We start from the raw sequence: 15,250 nt of genomic DNA, 5'->3' as shown, positions 1-15,250 counted from the left end.
TTTTGGATTTTGGATTTTTTGGATTAAAAATGCTTAATCTGTAATTAGTGACCCTACATTCCTTATTTATTCTGATTATTATTTAGGCATTTGTAATGGAGTATGCTAAACATATAAAGTTACGGATTTACCTGGCAAAAATGAGTTGTGTCTAAATAAATGGTAATTACAAGTAGTTATAAATAACATAAATACAATAAATATAAATTTGGGGATCTTATTTTTAAATGTAATAAAAATTAATTTCTTAAATTTATAATTCAAAGTTTATGCTTCAAAGAATGATGTTATAACAGTAAGAAACTTGCAAATGATAAAACAACACTGTTCTTTCATTCTATAGGTACAAATTTATAACACAGCCAGTCTGCCATGCTAACTTGGCTAAAGACATTAAGATAGCTTATTGAATATTGAATTTTTCCTTTAATTCCTAGAAATTACAAATACAATCCCCAAATTGGTACCAAATTTTTCTTTTACTACCAAAAGAATCATTTTAAACATCTTGTGAAAACAGCCTAGGTCACTAAAGGGAATTAGCACCATCTAGTGAAAAAAGCTGGCAAAACCTGTATATCAAAAGAAAACTGTAGCAGGGAGAGAGAGCCATGTTAACTGTATATGAAAACAGAAAACAAACTGTAGCACTAACACCCCTTACGATTATGTTTTATTAATTTTTATTGGGTTCTAACAGACTTTACTAATATTACATTTGTTTTAAAGACCTAACACTCAGTATAATCAATCATTAACACATTTGCCAGAAATATGCCAATGATGAAATGTTCAAAAGAAAGATAATTTGCTATGTTGGAAGCACCATTAAATAAGTATGACCCATTAACACACTTTCTTGTCCTCTAACTTGCAGCCAGATTTAAAGGGCCTTGACTCTATCCTCTAGGCCCTGAAAAGCCAAACCATTTTTGCAGCAGGGAAGATTAGTTAGGTAGTTGCATACAGGATTCACATGGATAGTGTGTCAAGGAAAGACTAACCAGTTGAGGGCAGATGATGGTAAGCCAGAGAGGAGATGTCAAGGCCTGAACTGAAATGGAAACAAAGGGTCTACTGAGAATGGTGAATGAGTGTCCACTGGGCTTGGGGATCACTATGACATTCAACATGCCTCTAAACTGCTGCAGAAATTTTTAAAAATTGGTCATACCTCTTTATATCTTTTCTATTATTACCTTAAACTGTTATTGAAATGCTTATTCACTTTTTTTTCTCTTATTCCCTTATTAGAGGATAAGCTCCCTGAGGAGCTTTAGCACAGATGTTATTAAAAGAAGATACAAATCATGATGTGAACTCAGTTATTTCAATGGCATAACTGTTGTGGAAACGACTAAAAATACAGTGGGTGTTCTCCCCCTATTTTTAAAAGAGTCTTCTTGTGGAACTTAGAAGAAATCTATGTTAATTATGTACACTACCAACTCTCAAATTTGTGATGACAATTTTTAGCTCGTGGACGAAAAAGCAATTTGAAATGAGTTGGTCCTTTTAGCTGCATCATTTGGATGAAATGATCAACTCATCTATTATCCCATTTTTCCTCTCAGTTTCAGATTAAATTTTACTGCCTATTCCCACAAAAGGCACCACAATGACAATTATAGATTAGGGCTTCTACTGAAGATAACATAAAATCATAAAAACCAAAAAGAGCACATGGCCTTTAAAAATTCACTTCTAACATTTCAACTATATAGCAACATTGTTAGTACAGCAAAATAAAATTTTACGCAAGCTAAATTCCACTCTAAAATTCTAAAACACTCTAACCAGAATTTTTATTTTCCTAAGTCTTTTACTTCACAGTGCCTCAGAGTATTTCGCCTTTAAAAGACATAACATAAATTCCAATTCACTGGAATTCCTAAGCCAGTGAACCCCAATAAGAATGATCATTTAGACTAGAAGCCTGAATGTTGACAGCTATGAGACACATACCTGAATAAAGGAAGAATTGAGGAGAATCTCCATGAATGCCCACCGTGCCTGGCCCCAAGGAGTCAGATAGGGTATTCACAAAGGAAAATACTCCACTCATGATTCCAAAGCCCAAGCCAGAAACTAAACAGGAAGAAAAACACTGTTAACTCTTTTCCTGCCAAGATTTCAAGTCAAATTTCCAAGGACTAGTTAATACAAAGTGTGTTGGAGGGGAAAGGGTGCTTATGTTCTTCCTGAAGCAGTGGACAGCTGGCTCTGGAGAGGCATGTGCTTGGCGAAATGATGAATCAGAGAGGGAAGCGGGAAAAGGAAAGGAAATGAATGGCAGAATGCAGCAGAGTAATGAAAAAGGGGAGAAAAGGGTCTAGAAAGGCACAGAAGAAATAGGTGAGACAGAGGATACAACACCAAAACTCTGGCTTACTTTATGATAACAGAGTCTGCAGAGTTAAGTTTGATGGCTTAGAACTGAAATTGAGTGTAAAGGGGAACTGTGTATTCCTGAGCCCAATTGGGGAACCTAGATCCAATCTTAAACATAATTCTCAAAGTATAATATGCAGAGATATTAGCTGCTTTAATATGAAGAGTACTCCTAGAAAAGCCAAAGTAAGATTCGGAGAAAGTAACAGTTTCATCATCTAGAAAATCTTAGTTAACTAGGGTACATACACATTAAAAATCTAACTTTCAAACCTGGTTAATATACAATGGACATACAGGTAAGGGTCACTTGCAATCATTTTCATTTACAAAAGGAACCTGGAAGACGGGGATAATAAGCAAATATGTACACCAATAGGCCAAGGCAGTAATAAAAAACTACTTGAAATCTACAAAGATACAAAAGATGCAAATGACTTTTATGCCAAGTCTGATTTTTTTCCTTAATGAAACCATGTGGTTCTAACTTACCATAGGCCAGCAGTCGCATAGAGGGCGCTGTCTCACCTGGGTTTATACTCTTCAAACCCTCACTGGCTTTTCTAAAATAAAACCACACATGTAATTAAGAAGAAAAAAAAAAAAAAAGGAAGAGCAATATATCAGGAAAGTCCAACAAGACACTTCAAACCCAGATACTCACTGAGGCTTTGCATCAGGTTATACTCTAAATCTGTAATTTATTTAAACAAAACCCAGCAAATTTTCAATGAACTAACATCAACCAAAATTGCCAACTAATTTTTACCTTTTGACATTCGCATAAAAGAATAAGAAAAATATAAGTAAACAAGCCGTCAGGAATTGAATTTAAAAAGATAAAAACCGCAACACTTTCAACTGCTTGCTGAACTCGGCAAATAGTTAATTCAATATCCTGTGGGATCTACCACTCTGATTTTTTTCCCCTTCCCAAAGTACTGTATCCTTATTCCTGCTTTGTTGGCACTTTGTTCTATCTTCCACCAGGACTATACTTGCTCTGTCACCCTCCCTTGTACCTTCCACTCTGTAGAACCTAAACTACACTCATCCTTCAGAGTCCACTTCAGGCAGCGATTTGTTAAAGAAGCTGCCTACCAATGGTTGGTAATCACTAATCTCTCCTTATTCTTAAATCCTATAATACTGATGGTCTGAACTCTCACGAGTATTTAATCATATGATCTTCTGATTCTAAAACATTTTACATATTTGTTTTATATCACCAATAAGGCCTCAAGGGAGAAAGTGATCTGATACTTTTGTTGTATCTTGCAGAATAAAATGCTACCCTCAGAACAGGAGATAAATGAACCCTTGAATGAAAGAACAGAATACTGCTCAAGAGAAAATAATCTTCAGCCGAGCATGGTGGCTCAGCACTTTGGGAGGCCAAGGCAGGAGGATCACTTGCATCCAGGAGTTCGAGACCAGCCTGGACCACACAGCAAGATCCTGTCTCTGTTAAAAATAAAATAAAATAAAATAAAGAAGTGATCTTCAGAGTGATCTTATGCATCCTTCCGTTGTGGCCAATTTATAAGCTTACCATGAGTGCCATGCAGATTTGTTAGGAATGCTGGTGTGGCTGGTCAATTCTACTAGCATCACTATTACCAATTCTTGTTGGCAAGAAAACTCTGCAATAATGTAAGATCCTGACTCAAAGAATATTTAACTATAAAGTATATTTATTAAGGCAACAAAAGAACCAAAACATTTTAAAAATGATTTTTTAGCAAATGTTGAAACAAGACAGGTTAACTCTAAGAATAGACAATTAAATTAACCAGAACATACTTACTTTCTGGGCATTGTGTTACTTTAAATTTCAGGGTATGGGTATTCATTATAGTCAGCTTATTCTTTACATAAATATAAATATCACTGATTACATTAAATTAAGGCACTGTAGAATTCAACCAAAATAGGGATAAGCCTAGTGAAGGGGGTGCTTTTCTAGACTCAAAAGAAACAATCTGCCATTTTGGTGCTCTCCATCCGGAAGCATTTGGTAGTGAGGACATGAGCCAGAAATTTAAGTGACCATCTTCTTTCTCTGAAGCAGTAACCAACTAAAATGTCCAATTTTCCTAAAAATAAACTTACCTCTCATAGTGATATTGTTAAAAGTGAATTAAAGCTTATGGGACATATATATAGTAAAAATCTCTGTCAACAAATATATCAATATAGTAGAATAAAAAAATGTGGGAAGATTTCTGTTTTCTATAAATTCCTCGATAATAAATAAAAGACTTGTATCCATGTGGACACAAAGAAGGGAAAAACAGGCCTAGTTGAGACTAGAGTGGGAGGAGGGAGAGGATCACAATCTACCCAGGTAACAAACCTGCATGTGTACCCTTGAACCTAAAAGTTAATAAAATAAAATACAGTTATCTGTTGCATAGCAACATTTCAGTCAACTATGGACTGCACATATGATGGCAGTCATTATTATAATGGAGCTAAAAAATCCCTATTGCCTAGTGACGTCATAATGTTGTAGCATAATGCATCACCCCCGTGTTTGTGGTGATGTTGGTGTAAACAAACCTAGTGCACTGCCAGTCATATAAAAGCACAGCACATATTGGCCAGGCGCAGTGGCCCACGCCTATAATCTCAGCATTTTCGGAAGTCAAGGCAAACAAGTCACTTGAGCACAGGAGTTTGAGACCAGCTTGGGCAACATGGTGAATCCCTATCTCTACAGAAAATACAAAAATGAGCCGGGTGTGGTGGTGTGTGCCTATAGTCCCAGCTACCTGGGAGGCTGAGGCGGGAGGATGGCTTGAGCCAAGGAGGTGGAGGCTGCAGTGAGCTGAGATTGCACTGCTGCACTCTAGCCTGGGCAACAGAGAGGCCCTGTCTCAAAAAAAAAAAAAAAAAAAAAAGCAAAGCACATACAATTATGTACAGTATATAATACTTCATAATGATAATAAACAACTGTTAATGGTTTTTATAAAAAACAACAACAAAGTTAAAAGACTTACACTTCTCCATTTCAAAACTTACTACAAAAGTAAAATATTCAAGATCATCTTATACTGGTGTAAGGGCAGACACACAGATTAACAGAATAAAATTGACAGTCCAGCAATAAACTGTAAATACAGTCAATTGATTTTCAACAAGAGTGCAAGATGATTCAATGAGGAAAGAGAGATGGTCTTTTAATAAATGGTGACAGAACAACTAGATAATCACATACAAAAGAATGAAGGTGGGCCATTACCTTACACCATACATAAAAACTAAAAATGAGTGAAAAGTCCAGCTATCAGAGCTAAAACTATAAAACTGTCAGAAGAATACATAGGTGCCAGTCTTCATGACCGTGGGTTGGGTAATGGTTTCTCAAATACATACACCTAAACCACAAGCAACTAAAGAAAAAGTAAACAGATGAACCTCATCAAAATTAAAAACTTTGATGCTACAAAGGACACTATCAAGAAAGTGAAGAGACAACACAGATGGGAGAAAATATTTGCAAATCATATTTGAAAAAGGACTTATATCTACAGAACTCTTACAACTCAATAATAAAAAGACAAATAATCCAATTTAAGAGATAAATTGTCTGGGCATGGTGGCTCACACCTGTAATACCAGCATTTTGGGAGGCTGAGGTGGGCGGGTCGCTTGAGCTCAGGAGTTTGAGACCAGCCTGGGCAACATAAGGAGACTATGTCTCTACCAAAAAAATACAACAGTTAGCTGGGTGTGGTGGCACGCACTTATAGTCTTAGCTACTCAGGAGGCTGAGGGTGGGAGGATTGCTTGAGCCCCGGAGGCGGAAGTTGCAGTGAGCCATGATTGCGCCACCGCACTCTACCCTGGGTGACAGAGCGAGACTGTGTCAATTAGTGAATCAATCAAAGATTTTAGCTATTTGATACAGCAAAGTACTACTATCACAAATATATTAAATAAATAAAGTAAAAAGTTTAATAAGCTTCCTAATTCTACGTTATGGAAGTATGTGGGAGGAAAAGTAACAGCACTAAGAGTTCTCAATGTCAACATCAGGAAGTGAGAAAGTACAAAACATCATCAGTTTCTGGGTTCACTTCCATCTTACTGAAGTGGAAAATTCTTTGTTTGCATTTATTATTATGTTCCCAAGAACAAAAAAAGAAACAATTCAAATTTCAAAAATATAAACTTTGAAAAACTACTGCTAAATCACACCATCTTTCTCATTTGTTCTATCCTTTTTCGAATGTGTGTGTGAGAGAGAGTAAGGAGTATGAATACAAGTTAAATATGCCATTTTTGGAATTTTTAAAAATAGACACGCTGCTTAAAAGTTGTAGCAATGGTTATCTTAATGTTTTTTCTATAAATGGAAGATTTTCTAAAATTACAAAATATTTATGGTATCAACCTTTTAAGACAAAATTGAATTAAATTACAAAAGTTTCCATCCAAACAGAAAAAATCCAAATGTCTTTTTTAGGCAACATACAGGAGTTTCAAGCAACATACAGGAGTTTCAAGCAACATAGAGTTGTCTAAACTGTATGTTTTTGGCAAAATATGATTATATTTTAAGCAACATAACTTCGATTTTAAAAAAATTACTGCAGAAAGGGCTACCATACATGCCAATTTCTCTTTACACAAGGCTCTGCCAGGCTGAAAGTTACTATTCATTCATGTAAAAATAAGATTAGTAAGATTAAGTGACTAAGGCCTAACTCATGAAATAAAACTATTATTTATTATTAGATTGCAATGAATACTTTGATCCAATTCCATATATTTATAAAAACTGGTATAAACTCTCCACATTTTAACCTTGGCACCAAATTCTGACAGCAAAAGTCTGAGGTAGCACTTTAAATTTAAAAGTTCAAGACCTACTTTGGCAGTGGAGATAAAGTATTGATTAAACCAAACTCCCTATATTTGAATGCAATATAGCATAAGAGAGCAATGTAAATGTATCCATATAAATGTCAGTCATAAATAAAGCATTATAATAATTCTTAAATTGTTTTAATACAACTACGCAACATTTAACATTTCTCAAATTTGCTGGGAAAATTTTGAATATTCTAAAGGCTCGTAAAAGATGATTTTTGCAAATGCAAACAAAGGTACCTGTTAGTACAAGTCTGTCCTACCATTTGCAAATTTCCAAAGGTCCTTTCAGAAAAGCAAACATGGTTTCCCTAGGAACCTAAAGAGGCTCCTCTGAACTTCCTGGCATTCGAGCCTACAGACTGACAGCTGTAATTTCTTCCTCACGTGGTCCTACTCCTTTCCTGCCCTCATTAAAAAAGTGGACACTTGCTCCTCAGTGTAAAAAGAAAATTTTAAAAATTAAAATTAAAAAAAAAAGAGGAACAATAATGTGGATCTATGTTCAGCTACAGTCCTTTGGAGCCCTAAGTTAGTGCCAGGAAAATGTTGCCATTTCAGGTGGAAACCATGAAGATGCAAGGCAGTGAAGAACAGCCCATACTCATTTTGTCATGCTGGTAATTCAGGTTTTAGAACATACAAGTCCTAAACTTTAAATTCTGTATTAGAAATTAAGTTGTTGTTGTTGTTGTTTTTCAAAATTAGACCCATGGCATGAAAATGCATATGGGCCAATGATGTCACTGACAGGAAAACCCAGCGCAATGTGAGGCTGAGCTGTGAAGAGTACAGTGCCCAGTCAGGGGTACTACTTAGTCTGCACTGCAGAATACCGTGCTGGGTCCTGAGCACAGGCAAAAAACCAGGCGCTGACAAAAAGGGTCATGTCCACTGACCAAAAAGAACAAACAGCCTTTCTTTTGGAAAGGTTTGGAAGCCACAACCATGCCTGTTGAGGTCCAGGTGAAGAAATGAGGACTGTTCATTGTTGAAAGGGAGATGATTATAACCATGCAGCAGAGACTTCATTTACCTGGTACTTGAGTAAGGCAGCGGTCAGAAGGGAGTTTTTGTTTTTGCTTGTTTGCTTTTTTTTTTAGACAGGGTCTGGCTCTGTCGCCCAGAATGGAGCACAGTGGTGCAATCATGGCTCACTGCAACCTCCGCCTCCTAGGTTCAAGTGATCCTCCCACCTCAACCTCCCGAGGAGCTGGGACCACTATGCCCAGTTAATTTTTGTATTTGTTGTAGAGACAGGGTTTTGCCATGTTGCCCAGGCTGGTCTCGAAATCCTCAGCTCAAGCAATTGGCCTACCTTGCTTTCCCAAAGTGTCAGGGTTACAGGCATGAGCCACCAAGCCCAGCAGAGGTAGATGTGGTTACCTAAATGATATTCTACAGTTAAAGCTTAAAATTGTAGAATGGTAGTAACTGCCACATACCAGAAACATTCAAACACAGCTAGATGTCCATCTGTTAGGGATGTTGTATTACCATGGAAATTTCAGTGTTACCTTTGATATTTATTTATTCCCATGTAATATTTCCAGGTACTAATGGGAATTTCATTTTTGAAACTTTTCTAAGATATGATTTTTGCTTCTAAGCAATGGCTTCCTGGATTTCAATTTCTAATTTAAATTCCTTCATTACGAAAAGGGAATTCAGTATCTGGTATTAAAAGCAAAGAGTAACAAAAACAGAAAACCTAGCATATTGGCAAGAACAAGTTAACAGAAGCCTATGAAAAGAGTTGTTGTTGAGGTTCCTCTTGGTTATATCCGTGAAATTCATGGACAGCCTTAATTACTTCATTTGTACAAATGAAAAAAGACAGCACATTTATCACTCTACTAAGTCTTACTACATAATCAAAGCCAATTTCATGACTGCCTGAAAGGAAATATGGTTCCAAGTTCCAGCTGTGTTTCAAATCAGTGGTTTCATGTGAGGTCCTCATGAGTCCTAGAGAAGACCTACTTTCTGGCCCAACAAGGGAACCCAAGGCATTTTTTAAAATGTAATTTTCTATTATAGATTTAAAACTACAGGAAATACCACAAAAGGAACTCCTGTTTTCCCCTACTACAGTCAAAATAATGGAAGGCATGGTCTCCATAAGAATTATTTATCTTGGCCGGGCGTGGTGACTCAGGCCTGTAATCCTAACACTTTGGGAGGCCAAGGTGGGCGGATCACCTGAGGTCAGGAGTTTGAAACCAGCCTGGCCAACATGGTGAAACCCCGTCTCTACTAAAATTACAAAAATTAGCCGGGCATGGTGGTGCACGCCTGTAATCCCAGCTACTCGGGAGGCTGAGGCAGGAGAATCGCTTGAACCCAGGAGGCAGAGGTTGCCGTGAGCTGAGATTACACCATTGCACTCCAGCCTGGGCAACAGGAGCGAAAACTCTGTCTCAAAAAAAAAAAAAAAAAAAAAAAGAATTATCTTAGGTGGTGGCAAAGAGAACATATACATTCTAAGCTGGAATGATTTCTGTAGTTGTTTTAATGCTTCCCTAGCTTGTTTGTCTCCATGACACTTATCTACTATACCAGTGTATTTCTTGTTCATTCATTTATTGTCTGTCTCTACCTACTATAATATAAGCTCCATGAAGCCAGAGACTCTGTCTTTTAATCACTGATGTATCCCCAGTACCTAGGATAGTGTCTGGGATTGATTCTCAAGAAATATTTTTTTGAATAAAGGAAGAAAGGAAGGAAATAAGAAATTTCCACAAGATAAAAGAACACTCAAGATTTTCAGGCTGGAAATGTACCAATCTCTTGGCTTAGTACTATGTAGGAGGGCATAGATACAATACTATATTCATGTTTCAAATGACCAAATCATAACTAAAATCTAACTGGGGAAAAAAAAGGTAAGGCAGGTATTTAACTTACTTTAAGAGTTTATAATATGCAAATCGGAACATTTCTTGGATATAGACAGAGACAAACGCTCCAAAGATCAGCAGATATTTCTGTGTTGGTCCATCTTTGTTGTCAATAATGACTCTTGCCATGAACCAAACAAGGGACGAAATCAGTAGAGACACCAACCAGAAGAAAGCTCTGAAAAATACGGGAAAAAAAGTTACAAGTGAACATCAGTACAGGATTAATAATGTTTAAAAGCAGAAAAAAAAAAACCTGCTTGAGAAGCAAGAGATTTCTTGACGTTTTAATAAGGAAAAAAAAAGTCCTCATAAAGTGATACTCTGATCAATTGTTCTTAACGGTGCATTTTCCTTGGTGAGACAAACGTGTCCAAGAGGAAGGCTGAGGTTTCCCAACAATTACTTTTTTCAGTGACCCTGCTACTTGCAAGTACATCTGCAGACTCTATCTGCCAAGGACTGTCTAGCTAGAAACTTGGTTATTTGCTACTCTTTCTAATCAATGCTCTGCCCATTGATGAGCCAAAACAAGAAAATACACAACCCTGATTACTGCAATTTTCATATTCTTAAAACTTACAAGAAATGATGGATTTACTGGTCAGATATCTGCAAAGATGAGTATCTTTTCCCGAAAAATATCTACATCTCTATTAATAAAGTGACTGGTATAAAATTCAACTTGAAAACCTGTGTTCTGATCTGGATCAGTATCCAAGCCCTCCAGGTCTTACAGCACCCCTGGGGATTCTAATGATTATAGCAAGCTTTACAGACCCTTCCCAAATCTCTATTATTTTTAAAATGACATGCAGCGAAGCACTTTCAATACGTTTGTGGGAGGTGAAGAAACGCAGAAAAGCGGGAATCATTGGCCTAGTCTGGTGCCAAGAGAGACTCATCAGGGGAGGGGGGATGTGGTATGTGCAAGTAAGAGCCAGGTGATGACTGCGATGGGACACCAGAGTCCGGTATTTACCAAGCTCCCAGAAGGAGACGCACAGTCAGGTGCTTCGGTGTTTTTACAGGTTTCCACCCTTCGGCTGCACAACGGAACCATCCAAAAGGAGCTTAAAAAAAATTTTTTTTCTGAAGCCCGAATCCCATCCCCTAGACATTCTGATTCAATGGATCGGGGTGGGGGTGGGCATCGGCATGTTTTAAAGCACCTGGCCACAGGTGATTCTAATTGGCAGAAGTCGCGCACTACTATCCTAAACGCCAATGGTTTTTAACCCTTTGGGGATTACAGATGCCTTTGAGAATCTGAGGGAAATTAGGGACTCCCCCTCCAGAAAATGAAGGATGCATATATGAACTTACCCATAATTTTTTTATACAACTTTAGTAGCTTCACGGATCACTAAACCCCACCCACGGGCCCCAGGCAAAAGGCCCTGACCCCCAGTGTGCGCTTCTTCCTAAGAGGGCGAGGCGCCTTTGGGGAGCTGGATCTCCGCTCTCCCCCTCTCAACCCTCCTCCCGTCTGAAACGCAACAAGGTCGAGCCGCGCGGTGGGGGCGCCGAGGGTCGCGGGTAACCCCAGCGGGGGAGGGGAGCCCCGGCGTCCGGGTTTCCCGACGCGACCGCCTCACCCGGCGATGAGGAAGATGATACGCAACGGCTCGGTGGCGATGGTGAAGACATAAAGGGCGAGCGCAGGCCCGAAGGCAATGAAGGCGCAGCCGAAGAACACGGCCGCAGTCATGGCCACCGCGGAAACCGACCCGGGGGCCCGTTGGGGACGCGAGATGCTCCCGGCGCGGGCGGGGTTCGGTGGGTGGGGCTCGGGGTGGGGGGCTAAGCGGGACGCGGGGGGCGGGGCGCGGCTCAGGGGCAGGCACGGGGACGGGGGCGGGGCTCGGGGGCGGGGCACGTGGGGGCGGGGGCGGGGCTCGGAGGCGGGGCACGTGGGTCGCGGGGCGAGGCGGGGCGTGGGGGTAAGCGCTAGGGCCTGGGGGACTGGGCGGGGCGTGGGCTGAGGGCGCCGGGCGCAGGGGCGGGCTCAAGGCGGTGAGCGCGGACCCCACCGTTGGGCCCTCCGCCCTACCGGGTGTCCGGAAGCGCCAGGGCCACGCCGCAGCTCCTGCTCCCGAGGCGGGCGTCCTCGGCGACGTTAGGGCCCGAGCCATCGCCGCAGCCCCACAGATACACTCCGATCGGGTTCCAGTGCCGGCCGCGAGGTGGTTAAGAGAAGGGGAGCTCCCTAGCCCACTTTCGAGCCGCATGCATCGAGAACAGGCAGAGATTCCAAGTCAACCAAAGAGACTAAAGAAAAATGTAGCGCAGGAACAAGCAGGATTCCTTTTTAAATAGTTTTTTTTTTTTAAGCACATTTTACCGTTTGGATAGTTGCGGGAACTTCGTACTCCATCCTGTATAGAACCTAGGCTGGGATAGCAGTGACCCCGGGGATAACCCACAGATGGTAAAATGATGAAAGAGTGGTGGAGGAAGCTGCCCTTCTCACGGCTGTTTCAGCCAAATGGTTTTTATTTTTTTCCCAATTCTTCAAAAGGGTTGTTTTTGCAGGCATTCTGTGACCACCCTACAAGCAATAGTAACATCTCCCTGCTCCGTCTTCTCACAGTCGTCCATTTCACTTGCTTATTTTTCTTCCCCGTTAAAACGCGAACTCCTGGGGGACAGGGACTTTGCTTTGCTCTTTGTTGTTTCTTCAGCACCTAGAAGTTCACTAATATCTGTTCAATAAGTGAAATAATTTAAAAAGTAGAAGTTATAAACATCTATATTAACAATTTCTGAAAGGTTTAAAAATTAAAACTTAAGTTCTCTGATCATTCACATCCAAGTTAGATTTTTCTTTATGTTGAATAATACTTCGTCGGTTATTTTGATCAGTGTGCCTGACACAGGTTAAGTGCTATGTAAGTATTAACCACTCCTACATAATGTCCATCATGAATAAAGATTTTGGCAATCCACATTTAAAAAAACACCAGTAGACAAATGTTGGGACCGGACAGATGTTTTGCAGCTCGCCCCTGAAAATGCACCTTCAAATAATACAACTGCAGGTATTTAATTCTTACAGAAAAACATTACCTTTGCCCATTTAAAAGTCATATATATTTCCATTCACTCCCACAGAATACTTCTTCAGATTCCAGTGATTGTATTTTGAATGGTCAGATCCCAGCACAATACCTATCAAAACTCGGGTCGAGACAACAGTTCAGAGTGATAGATCTGCTTTGTAAAGATATGGAAAATGAGCTTCCAGACTGGAGGTCCTCGGTGCAACGCAGGAATGAGATGGCAGTGGCCTGAATCAGGGAATTAGCAGGACTCTGGAGGGAAGCAGACAAATTTAATAGTTTAGGAATTGTACAAACAGAATTTAGTGACTAATGAGCTACATAGAGTGAGATGGGGGAAGAGTCAAGGATGAGGGCTTCTAGAGGGTTCGGGCTTAAGTGGATGCTGTGGAGACAGGAGGAGGAGAGAATATGGTAAAGTAGACACGATAATGAGTACCATTTTGTTATTTTGTTGTTACTGTTTTGGAGACGTAGTCTCACTCTGTCGCCCAGGCTGGAGTGCAGTGGTGTGATCTCAGCTCACTGCAACCTCTGCCTCCCGAGTTCAAGCAATTATCCTGCCTCAGCCTCCAGAGTAGCTGGGACTATAGGCACGTGCCACCATGCCTGGGTTATTTTCGTATTTTAGTAGAGACAGTGTGAACAATGTTGGCCAGGCCAGTCTCGAACTCCTGGCCTCAAGTGACTTGCCCACCTCGGCCTCCCAAAGTACTGGGATTACAGGCATGAGCCACCGTGCCTGGCCTTCATTTTGGATGCCTTGAGACTGAGATACTTGTAGCACTCCAGATGGAGGTGTTCAGTAGGCAACTACATATACAGGATCAGGAGAGAAATGGACTGAACATCAGAGCTGAGAGCAGAATACCTGAAGCCGTGAGAGTACATAGAATAGAATTACCTAGATAGCTAGTAAAGCCAGAACAAGGCCTATGTCAGAACACCAACATTAAAGGTATGAGGAGAAGAGGAACCTCATAAGAAACTGAAAAGGAGTGGCCAAGAGGGTAACAAGAAAACTGGGGGAATGTGGTGCTGTGGAAGCCAAGGGGAAAACATTTCAGAAAGAAGGGCTGAGAGGTTAAGTGGCCATGCACAGTGGCTCACGCCTGTAATCCCAGCACTTTGGGAGGCCGAGGCAGGCGGATCACTTGAGGTCAGGAGTTTGAGACCAGCCTGGCCAACATGGTGAAACCCTGCCTCTACTAAAAATACAAAAATTAGCTGGGCGTGGTGGCAGACACCTGTAATCCCAGCTACTCAGGAGGCTGAGACAGAAGAATCACTTGAACCTGGGAGGCAGAGGTTGCAGTGAGCCAAGACTGCGCCACTGTACTCCAGCTTGGGCCACAGAGTGAGACTACTCCATCTCAAAACAAACAAAAAACAAAACAACAACAACAACAACAACAACAAAAGCTACCAGTGAATTATGTCCACTGGATTTAGCCATACAGAGGTCATCAGTGACCCAGACATAGGGGTAAAAGGCAGTCTGTGAAATCTTCTCACATGAATGTGTGGTAAGAAAAAAAAGGAAAGAGGAAAAAATGGAGAAATTTAGCTTTAGAGGAGAGGAGACAGGACACCAGCTGAAGGAAGACAGGAAATGGAGGGATCCTCAGAGTACCCACCCAGTTTCCTTGGTAACGAGTGATGCAATTTCGATCCTGCTGTGATGCTGAAGGTCGGAGTGAAGTTACCAGCCCTATAAGAGTCAACCCTAGGACCCAGCTTTCAAGCAGCACTGGTTTTTTGATGGTACAAGACCAGAGTCTTAACTACATTCTCTTAGAGTTCTTTCAACTTCAGCTTGCACACAATATTCACAAGTAAATTTTTTTAAAGGCAATGCAAGAGGAAGTGGCTGGGTACAGTGGCTCATGCCTGTAATCCCAGCACTTCGGGAGGCCGAGGTGGGCGGATCACTTGAGGTCAGGAGTTTGAGACCAGTCTAGCCAATATGGTGAAATCCCGTCTCTACTAAAAATGCAAAAATTAACTGGGCGT

The 15,250-nt window shown here is 40.5% G+C and overlaps 1 protein-coding gene across 2 annotated transcripts in view; it reads right to left on the bottom strand.

Annotated features, from left to right (window-relative positions):
• The window catches only part of APH1B (aph-1 homolog B, gamma-secretase subunit), a 28,409-nt gene extending 16,354 nt beyond the window's left edge, over positions 1-12,055 (bottom strand). Inside the window, exons 1-4 of one of the 2 annotated variants that reach the window (XM_019011255.4) lie at positions 11,774-12,055; positions 10,183-10,353; positions 2,884-2,954; positions 1,966-2,088 (exon numbers count right to left, since the gene is read on the bottom strand). In XM_019011255.4, the coding sequence (XP_018866800.2) occupies positions 1,966-2,088; positions 2,884-2,954; positions 10,183-10,353; positions 11,774-11,886 (478 nt within the window). In that variant the 5' untranslated portion in view covers positions 11,887-12,055. The remainder of the gene's footprint in view (positions 1-1,965; positions 2,089-2,883; positions 2,955-10,182; positions 10,354-11,773) is intronic. The other variant, XM_055362530.2, reaches the window with a different exon arrangement.
• Between the last annotated feature and the right edge of the window lie 3,195 nt (positions 12,056-15,250).

Source organism: Gorilla gorilla, chromosome 16, assembly GCF_029281585.2.
Source record: "Gorilla gorilla gorilla isolate KB3781 chromosome 16, NHGRI_mGorGor1-v2.1_pri, whole genome shotgun sequence".
Taxonomy (NCBI): Eukaryota; Metazoa; Chordata; class Mammalia; order Primates; family Hominidae; genus Gorilla; species Gorilla gorilla.
The sequence above is the reverse complement of the archived record's forward strand: the minus strand, read 5'-3'. Positions and strand labels throughout refer to the sequence as shown.